Source organism: Cyclopterus lumpus, chromosome 25, assembly GCF_009769545.1.
Source record: "Cyclopterus lumpus isolate fCycLum1 chromosome 25, fCycLum1.pri, whole genome shotgun sequence".
NCBI classification, from domain to species: Eukaryota; Metazoa; Chordata; class Actinopteri; order Perciformes; family Cyclopteridae; genus Cyclopterus; species Cyclopterus lumpus.
Genome location: NC_046990.1, coordinates 8,665,024 through 8,687,987, shown reverse-complemented (window position 1 = coordinate 8,687,987; position 22,964 = coordinate 8,665,024). Strand labels below are relative to the sequence as shown.

Genomic DNA, 22,964 nt, shown 5'->3' with positions numbered 1-22,964 from the left:
GATAATAGACACTTTGCTGGAAAACTAACCCGAACCCATGCAAAGAAATATTTAAATTGTTTGATGTTGTCAATTGTACTTGTTGTAGAAATAAAACTGAATCACTAACTCATCTCTTTAACAGCTAAAACTTTGAAGCAAGATTTTTGTATCATATTTATTTATGTCCTTCACACTTTTATTCTCTAAAGTGTATACACAATTAAATGTTAACAGCCTTTTTACTCTTTTGCATTTCATTATGAATTAATTTTTTTCTTAATTCCTTTATTTAGTTAGATATGATTGTACTTCTATTTACACTTAGGTTTATGATGAAATGTAAAAAAAATGTTGATTAGTGAAGCTTTGGGGGAACAATATTTAGAAATAGTTGAAATATATACTTCATATAATGTTGCCAGGCCACTGACAATTAAATTGGGTGAAACCACACCCACACAGTCCAGGTGGAGCACATTTCTGAACCGTACGGTTGCTATTTATGAATAATTAATGTTAGAGATAAATAGTTAAGCTGGTAAAAAAACAAAACATGTAAACGTACCGTGAGTGGTTCTGAGGTCCAGTCCCGTCAAAGGAACCCGCTTGTCTCTATAATGACCGTGCTGCCTCTGCACCTGCTGAACCTTGAAATCACCGCACAGAAATACATCACTCTGGGAGGAAAATATGACATAATGCTGACTTTGGTCAATTACTATAATATTAAAAAGACATTTAACTTTTCTGTTTGTTGCATCCACCTCCCTTCCGTAAGTTTAGTGTCCACACCTGGGCTTGTGCCCGCTCGTGAAGTCTTGTTTTCGGCTTTGTGTGGATTCATGTGTGGATAAAAGCAAAAAGAGTGAGAGGCGCGCAGCAAATGAAATGTGTTCTATTCGGTTCCATTCTACTCTAGGAGAGAGGGAGAGTCCAGAGCAGAGGGAGAGAGTTGGGGATCTTTATGGAGGAGAGTGAAAGGTTTCCTCTTCATTAGTTCAAAGAGTACTTGCTCGCTCCTCTCCTTTGCGGTCCCATTGTCCTGGGTTAAAAGCAATGAAAATACCCCCACCTCACCTACACCTCTGTCCTCTACAGCAAGCACGCACACACAGGCGCGCACACACAGGCACGCACACACACACACACACACACGCACACTCTTTCATAGGCCGCCGCTGCTTGCAGCTTTGATCTGATAAGAGGCTAGTCCTTGTGAAGGTGGGCGCACTAAATCAAACCGCGGATCATGGACACACGCACACAAAACGCACACATATCAGTGTCAGGCCACTATTGTCCTCTTACACTTAAATCAGAGTGGAAGAGGTTGAAAATAAATACTACTGAGAGGCGGCTGCCGTCTTTTATGTCCTAAAAGCCTGCTTGCTTTATTCCCCCTTCATGTTCTTCAATTAAACTCAATTAACAAGAGCTGGTCTAAACTATCCAAGAAAGACGAGAGACGGGTGGGTGGGGGGGGGGGGGGGGGGGGGGGGCTGTTAGAGCCAAGAGCGCTACATGTGTGATATTAAACACACAAGACTTCAGACAGGAAGTGGACAGTTCTGCAAATGTAATCATATTTGTGTTTACATTAGGTATATTTAAACAATCATAATAATAATAATAATAATAATAATAATAATGAGCTCAGGGTAATGTTTGGATTACATAGTGGACACATTTGAGGTGATGCCTAATTAACTGCAGAGGGCTAAAAGATAAATGGAGACCCAAAATATCAAGTTTCCAATTGCAATGATCGACAGTCACTTGCGTTTTTGCATTTTTTCTGGACTGGAAAACAAATTCAAATTTGAAGGGTATTTAGGGGAATATGTATTATGCAAATAATAACTGTGGTGTCTGAATTATCTCTGTTAAAATAGTCATTATTTATGGGAAGAAGGAACTTTGTGTACTTTCACAGTATTAGTACTTTTTATGTACATCATACACCACAATATGCAAATATGGCATAAACTAAAATTACAATGAACAAACTTCTGCAACCTTTCACGACCAACTTAATATCTGCACATGCATTCATGTAAATGTCATAATGCCAACACAAACGGCGTGACATCATCCAACCAGTGAAGCCTTGTGACCTTATCATTGGCATACGATCAATGCACACGCTTTAAAAAAGGTTTCATATGAAATAAAAATGAAAAAAAATCTTAAAAATATGAACAACAGTTGTATATGAATATGTATTTATGATACATCAGATGTGTTTATTCATGCGCTGGTGGGCTTGGATCACAGTGGCTGTCCATGCAGGGATCCAAACTGAATGGAAATTCAATATATTAAAAAGGTGCGTGTTCTGACAATGATTGAATTATGTAATTCGTTAACCATTTCCCTCAGACACAAATGCATTCCAGACTTGTAGTCGGCAGTGCTTTGTTTATTCTGTCATTTTGCCTGCGAAAATGCATCGTTGTAGCCATTAAGCTCACCCCATTATAATCTCGTTGTTTTCACAAAATGTACACAAATACTGTCCAGTCCTTTCTATAAATGACACAAATTGCACAATGGTACATATTACAGTGCGTTTGTTTGTAATTTATATATAACAAAACTAAGACATACACATGCACGCAGATTATAAGGATGTGACTGCATGTTTGTGTGTGTGTGTGTGTGTGTGTGTGTGCCCCAACTACCTTGTAAAACCCCTCCAGCCCCTCCTCTGGAGAAGCAGCCAGGACACAGTGATCAATACACATGATAGGGAGCTAATCGCTCTCTGTCAAACCAGGCCCTGCCAGCTACTAATGGCACACACTCACTTGGGAATGTCAGTGTGTAGGTGTGTGCGTGCATACGTGTGTGTGTGTGTGTGTGTGTGTAGGCGTAGGCCTTAATGGCAGATTGAGACTCTTTAGGGAGTGTTGCTCAAGGTTAGACTCAGGGGACGAGGGGCAATTGACCACACTGTCTGTGACACTGACCCCTCCACTGTCAGCGCATTCATCATCTAGCTGTGACATATAGGCAGCGCACGCACAAACACACAAAGATAAAGTACAGATAAAACTACACACACACACACACACACACACACATCACTAGACAGAAAGGCACATTCTACAAACATAACTTCTTTCAATGGCTGCCCAACACACACAAAGTAAACCGGTGCAACTTAAGCATCAAATGCAAAAGCTGACATTTCTCCTTTCAAATTAAAAGCTTGGTTGACTGGAAAAAACGACTGGCTGGTTTGAAATCAGTGAAATATAGACAAGTGTAGGACTATAAAAAAAAAAGAAATAAACCCGATTTGGAAAAGTAATGTTTTCCAGCAGCGAGGAAGAAAAGAGTCGGGAAACATGATTGAACGTCTGAGGTAGAACTGACAGAAGCACAATGTGCACGTGTGGAGGTGGAGGAGAAGACAGTAAGATGGGAGTAAAAGTGTGTGTGTGTGTTTACAGATATAGCTCTATAGAACAGAATTGATTGATTGAGAAGGTGGTAAGGAAACACTGAGGAAGGTGCGTGTGTGTGTGGCCACACATAATACTCCCATGTCTCTATATGAATGAGTGGATGCGGTGGATGGCAGGCAGCTGCAGCCGTGTGATACGAGCGGAGCTGCACAGATATCAGCGCTGACATTTTGGGCTTCGCTACCCACCCACGGCCCCCTGGGAAAGTGATGGCGAAGGCAGTGGCAGTGGCCACTTGCTTCCCCCGCATCCTCCCTCCGCCTGTCAGTCACAACGCTAGGCCTCCTGAGGCCTGGTTGGCCCCGGCCTGGACCCATGATGCCACGCAGCAGTGAACTCTGATGCACGGCTGATCCCTATCTGGACCTCAGCCTCCCCCCCCCCCCTCAAACGTTGCCCACCCCACGCATCTACTCTCTGCCTCTTCATTCAATCTCTCATCTCTAGCTGCTAGGCTGATATCCCCAACCACAGAGAGAGAGAGAGGTGTGTATGTGTGTGTGTTTCCGCCGCCGACAAGATGGACAGGGAAACCAACACAGAGGCACGTACAAATAAATGTGTGGGCTCTACAGTAGCGAGCATCACGGGTAGGGGGGGAGCAATAGCATCCACGGACAGAGAGGACAATGATTAGAGGGAGATACACTTTGGCCCGTCCTCTAGCCTTCTCTTAGGGAACCTCTAGGCCTTGTCTCCCTCCTCCGCCTCACCCTCCCTCCTTCTCCCCTCCCCCCCTCCATCCATCCACCCGCCCACACCCCCGGGCCCTCTGGTGTGTTGCTCACTCCATTGTGTCAGCCTTCAGAAGTGCTCAGTTTGAGTGGCAGGCCGTCACAGATCAGTTCCCTGCTAAAGCGGCCCGGCAGGCCGGGGTGACGGGCCAGGAAGGGATCTAAGTGGGGTTTATCAGCGCTTCTTAACGCCTCTCCGGCTCCCTGACACAAAAGAGAGGGGGTATTAAACATCTAAAGCAAACCAAAAAGCGTGAAAGCTCCTTATAGGGCCGCGGGATTGCGGATGTGACTGGAGTCTTTAAAAAAAAAAAAAGAGGAAAAAAAAAGAAAAACAACAAATAAAAAAAAATAAAAAAGAGAATGAAAAATAAGGAGCGGAAAAGCACACAAATGCTTCAGCAGTGAGACTCCATTGAGGGAAATTAATTTTCTATCCTGTGTGGATAGAAGGTTGAGTCGGGGAGAGAGAGAGAGAGAGAGACCATCTGTAAAACTAGCTTAATAATGCTTTGTAGCTCACCACCTGTTTGTATATGACAATCTTGTATATTGCATTTCAAATTGAACATTAAAAGTCGGTACAGTGAAAGAACCCAAGTATAACCAAAATCCAGGCAAGTCAATGACAATACGAAGACAATAAACCTTCAGTGAGTCATTTCAGTCTCAGAGGGGTTGAATCTCCTTCTCTGTAACAAACGTTCAAACGCACACAAAGCGGCTCCAGGACCGACGATCAAACCGTGAACAAAAGAACAGGTGTTCAAAAAAAAAACAAGTTGGTCTAACAATGTGGAATCGATAATAAAAGGAACGGCACAGAATTAAAATTAATCGAGGCTTCCAAAAGCTGCAAGCCTAGCAAAGCAGTATGAACGCATTAAAGTGAAGCCGGTTTGTTAGCTAATTTGGACACCGCGACAACGTTGCTTCAGATCATTGACACAAATTGAAACAAAGTAATATGATAAATCTTTCCGTTTAGTGGTTCAGGACGTGTGAGGGGAAAAGACTGGAGGGTCAGAAGTGACACCAAGAATGGGGACAGGTCTGACCTGTAATTAGCGACCGATGTGAGACGCCTAGTCACTATTTTCTATGTAATAGACACTCGTAGCTACCTCCACGATGAGCCGTACAATGGGATGATAACAGATAGCAAGTGTTGTTTGATGGTAATCTTCTATAAAATGCAATGCATTGTGGGAAAAGAAAGCTGCGAATAGGCCACGAGGTGGGGTCGTTGTTCAGTTGGTTGATCGGATGACTTTACCGTGACGTCTCGATCCATAACTTTGTTCTATTGTCTCTGACGTCTCTCACTGCCAAGGGCCTGGGTCGCTGCTCGAGCGGCGGTAACAATAAAGGCGCCGCTTCCACGCGGTTTGCAGCTTAGACGAGCCAGACAGACGTTACGACAAAAGAGATCACACGCAGGTGAAAGAAGTAAACGACAACACATGTCAGAGGACTGGGGCAGCGGTTGCCTGCATGTGTGTATCGAGTGTGTAGCGCGGCAGCAGGGACCACTGAGTGTATGTCAGAAGCTGGCAGGGGGTTCGTATCCGAGACATTTGGTAAAAAGGTCAGTGTGGAGTTCAGTCCGAGACGCGTCTGTGTGTTGAAACCGCACGAGGTACGATAGTTAGGACAGTTAGAACGAGGGTCAATGAGGGGGAGGCGGAGCCTGAAGTAAACAAGGTATACGGGCAGAGAGACCTGGGGGTCATTATCCCCGGTCAGACCGCAGCCATGTCTGTGTGCGTTACCTGTGTGCGTTACCTGTGTGCGTTACCTGTGTGGTGGTCGCCCGTGTGGATGTATTCCTGTGTGCGTGTCTTATGATCATGTTTGAGTGCATGTCGTGCTTTTTGCCGGTTTAAGTCAAAATGTATGCGAGCAGTTTGTTGGCTGCTTAAATGTGGCGGCTTTATCGGTGTGTCGCCTCCAAGCCCTTGTGTGTTTGTTTGTGTGGAGCCGTGATTTCTTTTTCCTTCCACAGCCTTGCTAATTGTGTCATTAGCAGGGCCATTAATACAATAGCTGATTGTTGCTTTGCTGACAGAGAAAGGGCTGAATCGACCGGGATTACATGGTGGCAAAACCTCCTCTGAGAAACCACCATGGACCTCCACTTGTGTGCGTCCATGGCGTACTCATGTTGTGGGGGACATGAATCTGTTTGCACAATCACATTGTGGGAACTCGTCTTCCTTTTCGGGGGACACAATGCAAGTCCCCATAATGTAAATCATTACATTTCAGGGTGAAGACTTGGTTTAAGGTTAGTTTAGCTAGGTTTAGGATTAGGCAAGTGGAATGTAGGTCAATGTAATCTCCTCTAAATGTCCTAATTTCTGAGGGACTATTTTCAGTGGTGGATTAATCCAAATGTGGTGCTCTCGTGAGAATGTGTGGCAGCAGCACGGTGTATGTATGATTGAGTCATCATAGACAAGTGTGTGTGCTTATGTGCGTGCGTGCATTTGTGTGCGCACGCGTATGTGCGTGCATTAGTAACGCGTGTGTGCATGCATGCATGTGTGTGTTTGTGCGTGCATGCGTGTGTGTGCATGTGCGTGCAGTAGTAACGTGTGTGTTTGTGCATGCGTGCAGTAATAACGTGGGTTTGTATGTGTGTGTGCGTGCATGCGTGTGTTTGTGCATGCGTGCAGTAATAACGTGCGTGTGTGCGTGCATGCATTTGTGCATGCGTGTTTGTGCACGCGTGCAGTAATAACGTGCGTGTGTGCGTGCATGCGTGTGTTTGTGCAGTAATAACGTGCTTTTACTTTTACATTCTCAGACGTCATGGAACTGTAGATATTGGAAGCTTCATGTTCTTAAGATGTGTAGGCGTAAACTTCATGTACTGATGACTGCAATGCTTGCCTATTGTGTTCATTGCCTATATGGCATTGTCTCTTTTGCCTCATGTATTTTCTGAAATGTTTACTTGTACTGATGTTATGTTTTTACCTTGCTTCTATGTAGAGCACTTTGTAAACCCTGTTTTTAAAGGTGCTATATAAATAAATGTATTATTATTATTATTATTATTATTATTATTATTATAATAGTCTAGACTCTACATTGAGGACAAGATGGAGGTGTCTTTTGAAAGTTTCTTTGTAACTTAATTGACGATCATTTTTGTCCACCTAGTTTTAAATGCTGGGCATGAAAGTTATTCCTTATCAATAGGCTATAAACGAACTCCACCGCGGCCACATGAACGAGAGTTCAGACACAACAAGGCTGTGAAGGTGGATGTGACTGATCACAACAGACCTTTTTTTAAAGACACAAAAAGAGGGGTATCTACGGACGTATTTTGTAACGTAGAACAAAAAGTTATCCTCCAAAATCTCTTTAGTTTGTGTTAACCACAGGTCTTATTTCAGGCATCTAGCCAAACTCCCCCATGCGGGTTTAAGGACTCATTCCTGCAGCGCTCCATCAGAGCCGCTTGTCTGTAGGACAGCTGTCTGAATGAAATGGTAAGTGACGGCTATGACTCTGTGGTAAAGTGCTGTCCACGAGTCTCTAAGTAATTGCTGCCTTTTCAGCTCTTTGCAGATCAGCCCTCAATTTCACCGCCCTTTCCTTATTCTTTTCGTCTTCCCCATTCTCGTAGTTGTTGTGGTTGCCCGCCTCGTTGCCAGCTCGTACTGCATCTCAACAAATACCCTCAGCCTTCTCCTTCCACAAAGCTTAACCGGGGAATAACAATCCAATCACCATTTTTGTTTTGAGCCGTTTAACTTTTTCTGCCCTGGTGGCGTCGGGGCAAATGTCCATCTCTAATTACTGTATTATTAAAATACAAGTAGATAAGAAGTTATGTACATGGTTTCTGTTCACTTTACTGTATTTTACAGCAAATCCACTTTGAGAAAGAAAGAATCATTTCCAGTCAGGAAGGACATCGACTTTCTCTTGCTGCCTCAAACACAATGTTTGTTTTATGTTTTAGGAGTTCTGAATGTAAGAATCACAGCCAGGAAAAGTTTCTGACGTTCCATTATGCAACCTGGACCAAAGAGATGATTATTTTTCAAACTTTCAAATTCAAGAGCCCTATGGCAGCAAACACAACTCAGTTTAGTTACACTACATCCAACACATGGAAACCCCATCTTCTTATGCGTGTGCTACTCAAGTCAAACCTCCATTTGGAACAAATAAAATGCATTTAAAGACTGCACACTTAACACCGTATATATGGTACCTGGATTGGTGCTTTACCATGTTACTCTAGCTAGCTCTGTTTTCACCTCAGTAGGCAGTTTAAACTAACATTAACTCCATCTCGACGTTACGGCTCACTAAACCTCGCACGCTGCAGTAATTAGTGGGCTCTGTAATGTAACCCACCTGCCGTGCAATACTAAGTACAGTGATGCGGAGTGGAAGGCAGCACACAGCTTTGTATATACAGAGGCCTGGTCAGAGGTGGGTGGATTATAGCGGAGTTGTTGGCAGCAGGCCAGCTACTGGAGCCAACACACAGTAATTATGTTTGGCAACACATAAGCCACCATAAATATATATATTCCATATACCACTCATAATATTTACTGTTTTTCAAGCAAGAAAAAAAATGTTAGATGAATAAATAAAAAAAGGTCTCCTGTTGGTTTCAAGTTGGCCACTAAAAGCTCAAAACGGTCGGTTCACATAGGAGAACATAGCCAACGCGCAGACTTGAATGAATGGCATGTAGGGACGCCACCGCGCCTCGTTAGGAGATGCAACGTCTGAGTATGCAATTGTTCATCATCCCAAATAATTATTTGTGCAATCCATTCAGTTTAAGACTCATTACCAAATGTGGGACATTTTGGGGCGTGCAAATTCATTTTCACCTAAAGTTACGATGATAGAAAAGTAATTAAAGTTACAGTTTAATGAAATCATGAACCATACGTGGAGTCACTGGAGATTGTGCATAAATTACTTCAATTAATCACACGCACACTGATTCAGATGATAACTCTGAATCAGAAAGTTGGGAATATTCGCTCTCTTTTATTCGCCGTCCATTTCTTTCGCTCGCTGGCGTGTTTCGGTGCATGCGTGTCTTTCTGTGCGTTCCAATGCGCTGCTGCTGCTGCTGCTTTGTGCGTTCTTTGTTTGTGTGTGTGTCACTGAAGGGGCAGCGTGCCGGGGAAGGGCCAGAGGTCTGGTGCACCCCCCGGAGAACGGACGGGGCCAAAGCTGCATCTCTGACCCTTCTTCCCCGTCTCCCTCCCCCCCCTCACCCTGTGCTGTCACGGGATGTCTCCGTGGGTGACTGTTTCCCTGGCAACAAAAGCCTCGTGAGCAGGCTGCATTGTGCGCTCCGAGGGTGATGCAACATGGCTTGTTGAAGGTGTGGGGGGGGGGGGGGGGGGGGGGGGGGTACTGAGTGAAACAGGCACACAAGCTACACGATCAAGGGTAAACAACTTTTAGCCATTACTCACCACATGGCTCTGTGTTTTTTTTGTGTGTGCGTGTTTTTTTTCCATCCTTCGTGCTAATCAACACTACACCCTGATTAATACAGCAACGCCAGCCAAATGAACCACCATTTGCATATACATGCTGTGTAAAATCAGAACTGATGCCAGGGTGTGAATTCACCTTGACGTGGCCGTGTTAAATGTATCAAACAGTCACGTCTAAGTAGCTGAACGCTCTGATTTGCTGGAGTTACAAATCCATTTCCCGCTGTGTTACACAGAAAAGAAAACCTTAGAGCGGCTTCTTTTGGGAAACCTGCAGCTTGGGTATCCTCTCTGGCTCCTAGAGTGCGATGGGGATTTTATTTAGGTTTGTTTGTTTAATGGAGTTGAAATACTTACCCCTATTGCAGTAGAAAGTCTGCTCTCAAAGGTGGCTCTGTCAGTGCGCCCCCTGCTGTCTCTAAGGGTGTACACATCCTCAAGGCTGCCAACCTGTCGGCATAGAAACGTGTGTTGTGGTCAGCACATAAATCCAATTCACTTTCAGGACATGATATTTGCTCGGTTGAGCGCCTTGTATTTAAGAATTTGTCAAAATACCCTCAAAAACTCATAAATCATAGGAGGGTTTTTCATCATTACAGAGAGATCAACACGCCTTCAATGTGAGGGGTTCGAAAGCCATCACGTATTCAGCTGTAATCACCCACATGACCCTTTGCACAACACGATATCAGCGCATCCCCTCCGGCCAGCTGTCTTGTGTGGGTTTTCCTGCAAGAGGTGAAGCGAAATCAAATAGCACACAGTTTATCTAACCTTATCCTGGGCTTTTCATTTCCAAGCCTTATAAACTGAAATCGTATTGACCGCCTGGGAGAGTTAGAACTAACTAAGTGAAATCTACTCGGCGGCAATTGTGTGCAAGGCGCAAGAATTGTGCGTGTGTGTGTGTGTGTGTGTGGGGGGTGGGGGTGGGGGGGGGTAGGGGTGGGGCCTTGCTGATTCTATCTCCCTTCACATTCATTCTCTCCATTCTCTGTCCCTGAGGTGCATCAGGGCTGAGACTGCAGAGTAAATTGTCCCAAATTGAGTTCCTTCTTGCCGGCAGATACAGGCCACATCCCGACCGTTTAGATCGAGAGAGAGAGAGAGAGAGGAAAAAAAAAAAACAATCACAGCACACATCACCCGCTTGAAAATGTTCTCTAATTTCTCTCTTTTCTACCCGCACTCCCCTTCTCTCCCCGCTGTTGATTTCCCTGCTGCCTCTCTTTCTTCTCACTGTGCATTATTCCTCTGCTTCTCCCTCTTTATATCACTCTGTGTCTTCCCTCGTCTTTGTCTGCTGAGCTAGGTTTACATCAGTCTTTCCTTGCTCAGCTTGGCTTTCTCCCTCCCTTTGATGGTTCTCTGCCCTCCTGCTTGTTCCTATTCCTCCCTCGATTCCCCTTTCTGCATCACTCCCACCAACAGAACTGCTCTTCCTTGCCTGTGTCCTTTTCTCACCCACGTTTCCATCCCTCGTTTGCTCTCTCTCTCTCCCCCCCCCCCCCCCCCCCCTCCCTGTACCCGGTGACATGGTACCCATCAGCGCAGACCTCCTGGGTGGGGGAGTCTCGCTCTGACAATAATCGCACAGTAAGTTTATAACGCTGGCAGCCCAGCTGAGCTGAGCTGAACTGAGCACGCACGCGTCGTCTCCCCTGACGCCGGCACACTCCATTTAACTCAGCAGGGGAGCTGCAGGCTGGCTGGGGCAGGGATAAAGCCCAGGGATGAAGCCCGTGACAGGGACTGGGACGCCATTGGGTTGAGCAGTGACTGGAGACAGATATGGAAATGGGATGATGAAGGGTGGCTGGAGCTGAAACTGTTGCTGCAGGCGATGAAGAAGGGGGTAGACTTTAGGTTTTGGACTTTGGGGTTTGGGCAGGAAGTGTTGAGTTTGTATTTTTTCAAAAAGATGCTCATGTCACCATCTGCATGAAATGATAACTCTTCTCTCCTACAAAATCGCTAGCTTTTAGGGTGTTTTTTGTGTTTGTTTTTACTGGCAGCAGGATCACAGAAACTGCTCATCGACTGGAGACCTAAGGGTTCGAGCCTTTATTAAACCTTGCTGAAGCTACCAGCCCCATGGGTGCTGTAACTAACCTCCTTGACCTCACTGGAAGAAAAACAGGAAAGTTAAAAAGGTACACATCAATATATATTTTCGATGACTTCCCATCATTCTCAGTTGTTTAAGATGTTAGCACTCTTGATATTTGGATGCTTGGGTATAGGTTTAAGCGCTTGCTGAGGCTGTCACGGTGGGTACATTTGTCACAATCCATTTGGTTCAGTATGCAACATCCTTTCGCTACGCCCTGTGACCCATACAGCTGTTTACGTCTACTACTCGTACAAGTGGAACAGACATTCTGGAGTGTGATAGTCAGCCTAGCCCAGTTAATCGAGCTCAATGGACAACCGGCTGGCAGCCTCCCACTGCAGGTGAAGGGAATTGAATTTGCAATGGCCACAGCATTGGGAATAAATACATTTGAACTCAATGGCATTATGTCTCTCCAGAAGCAGTGTCCGTGTTACTCTGGGAGACCAACAGCACATTGGCACTGCGCTCTGAGGCGCTCTCCTTGGTCCTGATCCTGTGGCTGTGAGCAGATAGTTAGCAATGCTAGGTGGTCTCTCGTTCTCCTCCCTGTCCACACCTGTAGGCAGGTTACCACCAGTACGAAGCTCTAGCCATAGCTTCACCTGTAGCGTCGTCGTTTTTAGCACCATAGATTGACAGATATTTTCCGAGATCCACAGTAAAGTCCTGAAACCCCGTGAGTCAGACTCAGGTATGGCTAATGTAATATTAGCTAACGGCAGGAAAAGGATGAATTACTGCAAAACCAAAACGTGGGTAGGGATGCACTGATTTATCACACCAAATACAAGTACTTACATTTTGAGTACTTCAGTACCATTGTTGCTGACGTTTTTACATTCAACATTGTGATTTGCGGATATAAACAGAGCGTAGTTATAATACAGTATAGGTTGAATCCCTAAACGCGGGTGAACAGGATACGTTTGCGTTTCCCGTCCTTTTCTTAAAGACACAGGTGCATGCCAGCTTCAGCCATCAGTCTTAGACTCATGTACAGTCCCCGTTAAATCGGCTTGCTGGCTGCGGACTATTCGTTTTGCCAAGATAATAGCTATTTAAGTGACGGTAAATGGACTGCAATTATAGAGCGCTTTTATCTAAAGCTCTTTACAATACTAATTCACATTTACGCACTGATGGCAGTGGGCAACCATGCAAGGCACAGGATGTGGACAGAATGAAACGTCAACCTTGCGATTAGTGGACGACCCCGCTCCACCTGCTGAGCCACGGCAGCGTCTCGTCTCCTGCCTTTGGCTGCACTTTAGTCTCCAGGTCTCCCACTCAACAGTCTCTATCCGTAGCTATTTCAGCTCCCCCCCCTTCTTTCTCCCCCCCCCCCCCCCCTCCCCCCCCCCCCCCCCCCCCCCCCCCCCCCCCCCCCCCCCCCCCCCCCCCCCCCCCCCCCCCCCCCCCCCCCCCCCCCCCCCCCCCCCCCCCCCCCCCCCCCCCCCCCCCCCCCCCCCCCCCCCCCCCCCTTTTCTTTTTTTGGTGAGACACACATGGCTGTGGAGTCCTTTACTTGCAATGTTTCATTCACTCTCACTGTATCGAGGTGTAAATCTAGAGAAAATATCTCAAAACAAAACAAAACTATTTGGCTAGACAGCTAAGTGAGACAATCTGTTGTTTGTAATGTGTGCGAGTCAACCCTTTAAAACTGTGAAAGCAGTCAGCGGCCCATAGACACACAGCAGTGTCACTTTGACAACTTGACATCATTGACACTGAACGTGCACGGTGTGTACATGTGCACACACACACACACGCACATGTACACACAGTCAAACTGCAGCTGTACATGAAAATTAGGGAGCAATTCCCATCCAACACACACAAACACATCCTTGTGCCCTGCCAGAGGTTCACAGCAAAACAATATGAGGCCAATCAGGGGACCGTTGGTATGGCTCTCCCTCTGCTAATGAAGGCACTTTGAAAAGGTAATCTAATTCACCAGCAGCAATTAAGGCTGGGAGCGCCTTGTCACTATCAATTATCCGCTCCTTCACTCATGTTCTCCGGTGTGGACGCCGGGCCTGCCTGACACACAGCACTGTCGGACAAATCAACCCCATCAGCCAGCCAGTCATTGAGAGCACTAATCATGAGTTTATATACACACACACACACACACACACACACACAGTATGCTTGAGTCATTGCACGATGAACTAAGTAAGCTTGACGTGAATTGGGACGTCCAAGCCGTCTGCAGTCAGAGGTAGATCTATTACATAGTGGATCCATAAACAGTGAAGATAATGCATCTTAGAGACTGCTACTGTAGGAGGCATGACTGATGTCAACACCCATCAAATATGGGTTATTTATCAAAACCCCGTGCTGCAGTGAAGCATTCGGTGTTTTTTAGAACGCTTGCATCCTGTCCGTGAATATGAGGACCGACTGACGTGAAACCTGCAGACACAGGACCACTAAGTTGTGGACATTAACTTCTATCGGGCTGCCGTGGCGCCGACTGTAAGACGGAGATCACCTGCGTGTCACCTCCATTTGGGTCCCAATGCATTCAGGAAACCGGTCACGGGAAATATGTAATATTATACATGCGTGTTTGACATTTGAGGATCGAATGAAAACTGACAAAACATTTATGTGCAAAGATTTATCCATTTGTGTTTGTCCTATTGCATAACTTTGTTCCAACGTGTATTTAAATTGGATCAGACTAAACTCCCACATGTTACATGTTTATTATTGGTTGGAATGCAATGATCCAAGTTCTGAGGAACATAAACTACTTGAAAGTACTTCTGAATTTCTTTTCTGTAACCAAGACGTGCAGATTGTATCTGAGACACATGGAGACACAGCACCTCGGCCTGTCTCTTCTCGGACTGAGGACAACACCTCAATGCAAATAGACCTTCAGACTCCAGACAGAGATATAAGCTGACAGACGGGACTATTGAAAAATGCTCTTCTCAGGGTCTCGATTGCTTGACTGAATCTCTCCAACGAATGACCTCAGTCTAAGGCGCTGGTGAAGAGGGGATTAGCATAACAGTACTGCTGCTGGAAGGAGAGCGCCGCAAAGCTTTCAGAGGGTGATACGTGGGCTTGACTATGTTGCAGGCAGGAAATCAAAAATCCTGGGTACTGACAGCTGTTAACGACACATGCAACTCAATTTACCGCCATCTGAAATGTAAATTCAATCAGAGGTCGTCGTGTTTAAGTGTCATTTCAAACGCATTAATACACCATCATTAACAACTCTATGTGCAAGCAATCATTCGGCTCTCATCTCGATTGAGAAATCTTGTGTCAGATAGTTTTGCGTATATTAAAAGAAAAAAGTAAGTCTCAAGAATGGAGAACACTTTGGGGATTAAATAACAGACTAGATCAAATCAAACACTTGCGTAAAGCTTACTGACCCCAATGTTTACAAGAGGAAATCCAAACTATAACTTACAGTATTTCGTTTGTCCGACGCAGATTGAAAGCTTAAGCTTTTTAGGATTCCTGTGTAACTGAAATAGCAAACATGGTTTGCTTCCCACTGGGAAGATTTGTGTATTGGATATATACCAGATCATGTTTATTTGAGTGGAAGTAGCTGTATAAGACATCACCTCTTGTTGCCAACCACCAACGCGCATGCCGTTTCAGCTCAAAATCGGTGAGCTGTCGGTCTTCTGTATTTGCGAAACAAAAAACATTATGCAGATAGACAATACACTGATTGCATTAACATAACGTGCTAGTCACATTTATGCGCAATTAAGTTTCCAAATAATCTAACCTGCATGTTTCAGGATCGCAAGTGGAAAGGGGAGAACACGCACACAACATTCTGAAGTTCCTTTAACAAAGAACAACAAATAACAGCAGATCTGGCACTACTGCTGAGAGGAAGCACTGATAATATTACATTTTTAAAAAAAAGCTCCCATAAGGAGTAAATATTGGACTTAAGAATGTTGGACCCCCCCCGACAAAAATCACTTGCAATTATGCGAGTTGGAAGATAAAGAAGAATAGATTTATCAATTAAAGAACAGAATTTTAATTATCCCAAAGTGGATTTTTTAATTTTCTTTTAAGCGTCTACCTAATGTGCAGCCTCAGGAACAAGAAGACTAACAGTCAAAGAAAATAACTGGGCCACACTGTACGCTCGAGTTGTCGACAAGACCACCTAAACAGAGATAATGAAAAGATTCCAACAAGTTTAAGTCTCGATTTGGGAGAAAATGTGTAAAAAAAAATGTGTCTGATATTCATTTAACTGTAAAAGCTCATCAGAGGAGCCTATTGATGAAAATGGTTGCCAAATGACTTTATAGTGCAATTTCCCCCATTATGTCAGAAAGCATTTTTGTTATGTGTAGTCAGTGTGCCAGTGATTTCTCCAAAAGAAGTTTTGTTATTCCACATTTTTCTTCACCAGTTTGTTATTGATTCCTACGGATAAGAAATGCCTTTGCTCCCTCTTCAAGAGTCGAATCAGATTATCATCCTGCGCAGCATATGATTGAAAGACCCGAGCGTCGCAATTCAAAACAACTCCCTTGAAGGAAGAAGCAGATTTAAGGCACCGCGAGTCACACCTGTTCAATGAGAGCGGCAGGCATTGTGATCTACGCCTTTTATCTGTTCTTCCTTAATGTCTGTTTGTTTTTTTACATTTCGTAAATTTGTTATGTTTGTGTCCTTTTATTTTCGGTTAAGTTCTTTTTTTTTTTTGCTAAAAGACATTAAAAATCGTGACTTGATATGAAGTGTTGTCATGATTTATGAACATTGTTTGATTGTTTGTTTTTTAAATCGTCTTTGCCGAAGGCCAATCTGCCAACATCCGCATTAAGAGTCTGATGCATTTAGACACACCGGTTCATCTACTTTATTAAACACTGAATGCTTTACTTCATATACCAGAATTAATGCTAAATGCCGGACACAAGTTAGCCGAGCCAAAAACTTCTTCTTTGTAACTGTCCTCCACCAAATGAGTCAGACCAAGTTAGCAACTATTGAGCTTAAGAGATGTATTGTTCTCTCGAGAGATGGGGGAGAACAATAAAAAGAGCGAAAAAAGGAGAGGAAATATTGGAATAACGCCAGTCAAGATAAATGCTAATTCTGCCCACTGTATTAAGTTCCTGATAACTTCACGAGGCCATAACAGGTCGGTGTTGTGTTAAATGGTTGTTTTTCCTTCCAAACAAATACATAAATGAATCAAATTTATGATTACGTCATTTAACATCTTCATGTAATTATGTTTTCAGCCATTATCATTAATAATAGGCATTTCCTTTTGAGTGTTATTAATTTCCTCTATTTTTGTACAGATGGACATAAAATCATACACACTGATCACATGAACATACATTTTCCTATTTGTCATTATACCAGCTATTTGTCTATAATCTTCCATTCCCACCCACTGATAAATCCTTTACTTATTTATTCATTGATAGTCCATAACCTAATTGATTTTCTAGTTTCATATTCTGTCTGCCTTTCTCCCTCTTACTATTCTTAGAAGCAGCAAGGTTTATGGGATATATGTAAAATCTGAGAAACACAGAGCCAGTCATTGTTGACAGGTGATCTCATCCGTTTACCATTTTGGGGCGTGACGAATAAACAAACACAAAAAAAACATAATACTGGTCTGTGAATATTCTGTATCAAAACAATTCATACTGGCAGGGATGCACATTTTAGAGAAAGCGGTTCCAACAGATCCTCACAGGCTACGAGAGTTTCCTTCTTGAATATGTGCCGCTTCTGGTGAACAGAATATGAATGAATATGAAGAGCAGAAGGGGTGGACCTGGCCTGCGCTGTTGAAAGGAGGAATAAAGTTCGCCATCTTGGTTCGGACTTGAGACCTCGTCCCAGGAAAGAAATTAAATGTATATATTCTTTTTTTGCCATGTAATATTCTTGTATTCAAGACAAAAACAACAATTTTGAAGAAAGAAAAAAAAAAAATATTGATGTGCAAAATTAAACCCCTGGTGTGTCAAGACCTAAAGCCTGATTTGTACTCCAGAATCCGATCATCAGCTCAGCAGAGTTGGACTCTGGAGTCTCAGTGGGCTCAGGGCTGAAGCATCCACAGGATGCGTGCCCCGCTGCTGCTGAAAATAGAGAGAGAGAGAGAGCACCAGCGATAGAGGGATGGAAGGGGGAAAGCATGAAGGATAAACAAAAACAAACACAGACATCAAGAGTCATTGAAGCAGTGTGCGAGAGCCACGTGAGGCAGCCCACCCTATGGAGAAAACAGCAGCTGGTGTGTATACTAACAGCCCTACAGGAGCTGTGGCCTCCACAGCCCCACATATGGAGAAGCAGAAAGGAGGGCTAGGAGGAGGGTGATGCCAGGGGCTAACTGGGGTGAGCGGTTAAGCCTCGTTGCTTACAGTATTGGCAGGAAATGCATGGGGAACAGAGCGGTTGTCACTTTAATATGGAGTGTAAATCTTAGATAGGAATTCCACTTTATCACAACTCCATCACACCTGGGACTCCTCAAAAAACAACAAGGATGAAACCTCTGATTACCAAAGTAACTCCAAGAATGTTCGGAATAAAAAACTAAACAATTACTATAAGGAAAAAGAGGGAAATGATTATGAAAACAAGACCCACATTGGAATAGGTTTTTAAATTCATTGACATCGTTTCCCCATTTAAATTCTACTCACTAAACTAAATGTTGGTTGTAGGACATTACAACTATGCAAAACTTGCTTAAGTGCAATTAAACTGGCGTATTTAATAATTTCACATTGCATCATCAAAGGGTGCAACGTTGTCATTACTCAATTATTTTCACTCGTGACTACTGAGCAGATCTTTTTCTTGATTCATTGATGAGTCTGAAAGTCTTTGAGTTTTTAAATAAACACAACCAAAACATTCAATCCGCTATCCCATGACACAGAAAAGCAGCAACTCCTGGAACCCATGAATGTGTGACATTATTGCATGGAAGGACTGAAATTAGGGATGAATTTAAACAGTCCTCAGGTTTAAAATGAGCGGTACAGTGACTGTGTCGTCATTATGTGGGACAGAGTTTAACTCATAAAGCTTATAATAAACAACCACCTCACAACATGTGGTTTCCTTTCACTCTTTGAGCGGTTTATAAACAGTCATAACATCCAACCAGTAAAGCTATACAACGTCCAATTTTACAACATTTCTCATTATTGCACATCACCTATATGAGTATTGTGTGTGAGCGCGTTTGTGTGCTTCTACTACCACTCGCTGCTCTCGTCCACCATCTTCCTTTATCTAGCTCTCTGGTTCCCTATCTCTCTCTCTCTCTCCATTTCAATATTGAAGAGAGTTTTATTAAGGGCTAGACTCGGGTGTGCTGAGGCGCTTTCAGTAATTTTCCTACAAAGTGCTTTAATCCATCACACGGCCAACATGTGGCCTTTGCAGCCATACATCATCTCAGCCCAGGGAGAGAGAGGAAAGGAAAGAGAGGGAGTGGTAGTGTAATTTCTGCTCTCCTCCTCTTCTTCCTCCTCCTCACCCCCTTCTGCTTCTTTGCCTTCTCCTCTACCTTCATCTCTCGCCAGAGTTTCCCACCTGGGAGGGAAACCACATCTCCTCCACATATTCCTCAGTCAAGTCCTCTCTCCATTTACAAATGAGTGAGGAGGCAGCAAAGGGAGGGGTGGGAGGGGAGGGGGGGGGGGGGGGGGGGGGGGGGGGGGGGTAAGCAAAGAGAGAGAGAGAGAGAGAGAGAAAATGAAAGAGATGGAGATAGCCATGAATGAATGAGTGTGTGATGGAGAGAGAAAGAGATAAGGAAAATGGAGAAAAGCTTACTGGAATGAATTAAAATTGGGGACAAAAGCGGGTGAGAGGAAGTCAGACTCTGTGTGTGTGTGTGTGTGTGTGTGTGTGTGTGTGTGTGTGTGTGTGTGTGTGTGTGTGTGTGTGTGTGTGTGTGTGTGATACACGCGCAAGGTGTCTGGGCGTGTACTTGCATGAGTAAATCGAAATAGGGAGGGGAGTAGAGCTGGAGGGGGGGTAGAAAAAAATAAAAATAAAAGTGCTGCATTTCCCAGCATGCAGCTGGTGCAGCGTTGCCCCCTGTGTTGCCCCCGGCCAACACCTGCCTTCCATTTTGCTCCGAGGAGCAGCGGTGAACTCTGGGCCCCCTGACTAATGGAATGGGCCATCTCCTCCAACCATTAGAGGATTGGTGTCCCTCTCCGCGCCCCTGGGTGCCCCACGGAAACAGAAAAGGGAGAGAAAGGGGCGAGGGAGAAGATGGTGGTACATTGGCCTTTCTTGCCAGACACAAACACACATGTGGCCAACGCATAACAGCCTGGAGTAATCCAGCCAGAGTAAGGCTCGACATAGCTTAGCATCTGACTGAGACCATTTCTGAGCGGGTTATTAGAAATTCTGAATTGGGTGCGGCGGCACAAGGTTTCAGGGGAGAAGAATGTGCGACGCCTAGTCGCGAAGCGTTTGTGGGATTTCATTTAGACGGTGAATCCAGTGCTCTACCTCAATTACATCTGCTTTACTCAGATGGAAAACACACCTTGTGAGTACATAATGAGATGGAGGGTAGGGGGGGGCATGGAGCGGATTGGGGATTGAATCTCTCGATGAGCTGATAGCACGTCCACAGACAGCGAGCCAAGCTGTGGCGCAGTAATGTTATGCTAATGATATGGTAATGATATGGTAATCTGCCAGCAGTATTCCACCTCACTGGAGAGAAGGGGAATCTGGGAGGCCTTTCACCATTGGTTGGAGACCAGGGACTTCCTGGTGTCAGAGTTCAAGACAAAAAGCATGCGTGGTCGGTCGCGCACATGCACGCACACGCACACACACTTAATTCTTGAAGCAGTGATCTCAGCTAAACTAAAAACCAATGCGATAGACCTAATCTGCCTCTAATCGGATTTGCAAACTCTTAAGTAAGCAAGAAATAAGACCTGTAAACAATGCAGTATCATGTGATGCAATTTAAAACTGGGTCGGCTGTATTGTAAATAAGCCTGCAAGCTTCTTTTTTTCTTTAAATCGCCGTGTAATATCAAGCCGCTGCACTGTTGTTCTGTGCAGGCGTAAAGTGAAACAGAAAATCATCTATTTTAGATAGCGATCAGGTTCTCATTTTCTTTGTCATTGTGTGAGAAACCCTGCACCTGTAATGGCTGCCATTACCTGCCTAGTCAGAGCAGCCCTTTCTCTCTGGCTCATAATGATTGCATTACACCACCACATCCTTGGTTTGAGATGAGTCTCACCATTGTATGACAGTAATCTTTGAATCCACGTCGGGACTGCCACACAGCCGTAATAATTACGAGCTTCCTGGGTGCGCTGCATTCGCCGCGTTGGTTTCCCGATTTCAATTTTGCCACGTTTCACTGGATCCCTGGGAATGAGACGATTTACCCTCCAACTTAAAAAAAAAAGAAAAAAGAAAGAAGGGAACGTTGACAAACTATAAGCCATCTTTAAACATTTCTAAATGAGCAAGGTGAAAGACAAGGGAACGATAAACTCCATCTCTGCCGCATCTAGAAACCATATAGAGCGACAGGAAAGGCTCCAGTGCGTCTGCTACCAAAGAGACACCTGCGAAAAAAGCAACTGCAATGCATCACAGCGGATTCTGTCCGTGTGGCATGAAGACATCATCGCGGGTATTTCGCTTTTGTTTTTCCTCTGTATTTCAGGAGTTGCAAAATGGATATGTCAAGTCTGCGCAATGGCGAGACGAGATGACATTTTCCTGGATGCTGAACACTAAATCATAGAGACCAACAGTACGTTGAGTGCCAGCATGGAGACATTCAATTCCCATTCCGCTCATGCGGCATTACCACTGGAATCCTCCCAATAGATTATATGTATAAAAAATTGTCAAGTGCTGGCTTCTCCTTGATTTTACTATATCTACAATAGGTTTGACTTAACAAAAGGCGATTTGGTGTCAGTGACATTTAGCATCAGCCTCTGGCGACAGACAGGTAGAATAAAACCAGTCAGCAGATTGGACCTGGGGGGGTTGGGGGGGGTGGGGGTGGGGGGGGGGATTGTTAGAGGCTCTTCTTGGCTCTGGGTTGGATGAACACACTTACTGCGTATCCTTGACAATGGATGACTACAGAATCTACACTACAACGGGGTTGTCGCAAAATGTCACTAAATATAAAATCAGAACATAAACGAGCAAAACATTTGTTTCAAAGCACCGTGTGTGTGTGTACATAAATACATGCGTCTGAAATAATGCCGTTTGCCTTTGTATTGGCGATTACAAGTGGCCACTGCATCGTGGGGGCTATCGGCGGTGTATAAAAGAGCAAACAACAATGCAGGGCGAGGCAGAGGTGGTTGTGTGCATACATGAGGGACAATGAGAAAGAGACGGGCAGAGGGGAAGACAGAGACGGGGGTGGACTGTCCAATACACTCCTGATAAAGGTCAAAGAGATGTTTTATTCATGATCCAGGCAGCAGCAGCAGCAGCAGCAGAGGCCAAGGTTGAAATGAGCTTGCGTCCCCGTTCCCCAGGGCCAGCGCTGCACACAGCCTCACACCAGGCCGGTGGACACTCCCTCTAACTCTTATCAATCATGTCATAACACACACACACGCACGCACACACCTCCAGTATCACTTATCAATAACTTCAAATCACAGTTTTTTTTGATTGTGTGCCATGAGCAACAATCGATGGAGGAACGTGCATCTGCCGCCAAACAACAAAAGAGCAATATGCTTTAAATGAATGAAGTGACACCAAATCCTTTTATGGGGGACTCTAGGAGACGGTGGGTGGGATGTAAAGGTTGTCTGAGATCTCTCACCTGTAGGGCTCCATCTATAACCAATTATAAACAGAACTGTGAAAATCAACAACATAATACTTTAAAATGCAAGAGATGTTTTGCTTTACTTATTACCCCAAGGAAGTTGTGCTTTTGGTTCGCTTCGTTATTTTGTTGGTTTGTTTGTCAACAGGATTATGCAAAGCCTACTGGCCCGATTTTCACGAAACTTGGTGGAAGGGTGTAGCGGAGGCCGCGGAACAACCTGTTTGAATCCATACGACGGGGGCGGATGCATGTATTGTTTTTCACTTGACAGAAGTCTGCGCTCTTCAAAGTGCCAT

General features: G+C 44.5%; 1 protein-coding gene across 1 annotated transcript in view; it reads right to left on the bottom strand.

The window, feature by feature from the left end:
• LOC117727952 (neuroendocrine convertase 1-like) overlaps positions 1–22,964 on the bottom strand; it is a 142,524-nt gene that overhangs the window by 114,412 nt on the left and 5,148 nt on the right. Inside the window, exons 4-5 of the mRNA XM_034528504.1 lie at positions 10,039–10,131; positions 548–629 (exon numbers count right to left, since the gene is read on the bottom strand). Coding sequence (XP_034384395.1) covers positions 548–629; positions 10,039–10,131 — 175 coding nt within the window. The remainder of the gene's footprint in view (positions 1–547; positions 630–10,038; positions 10,132–22,964) is intronic.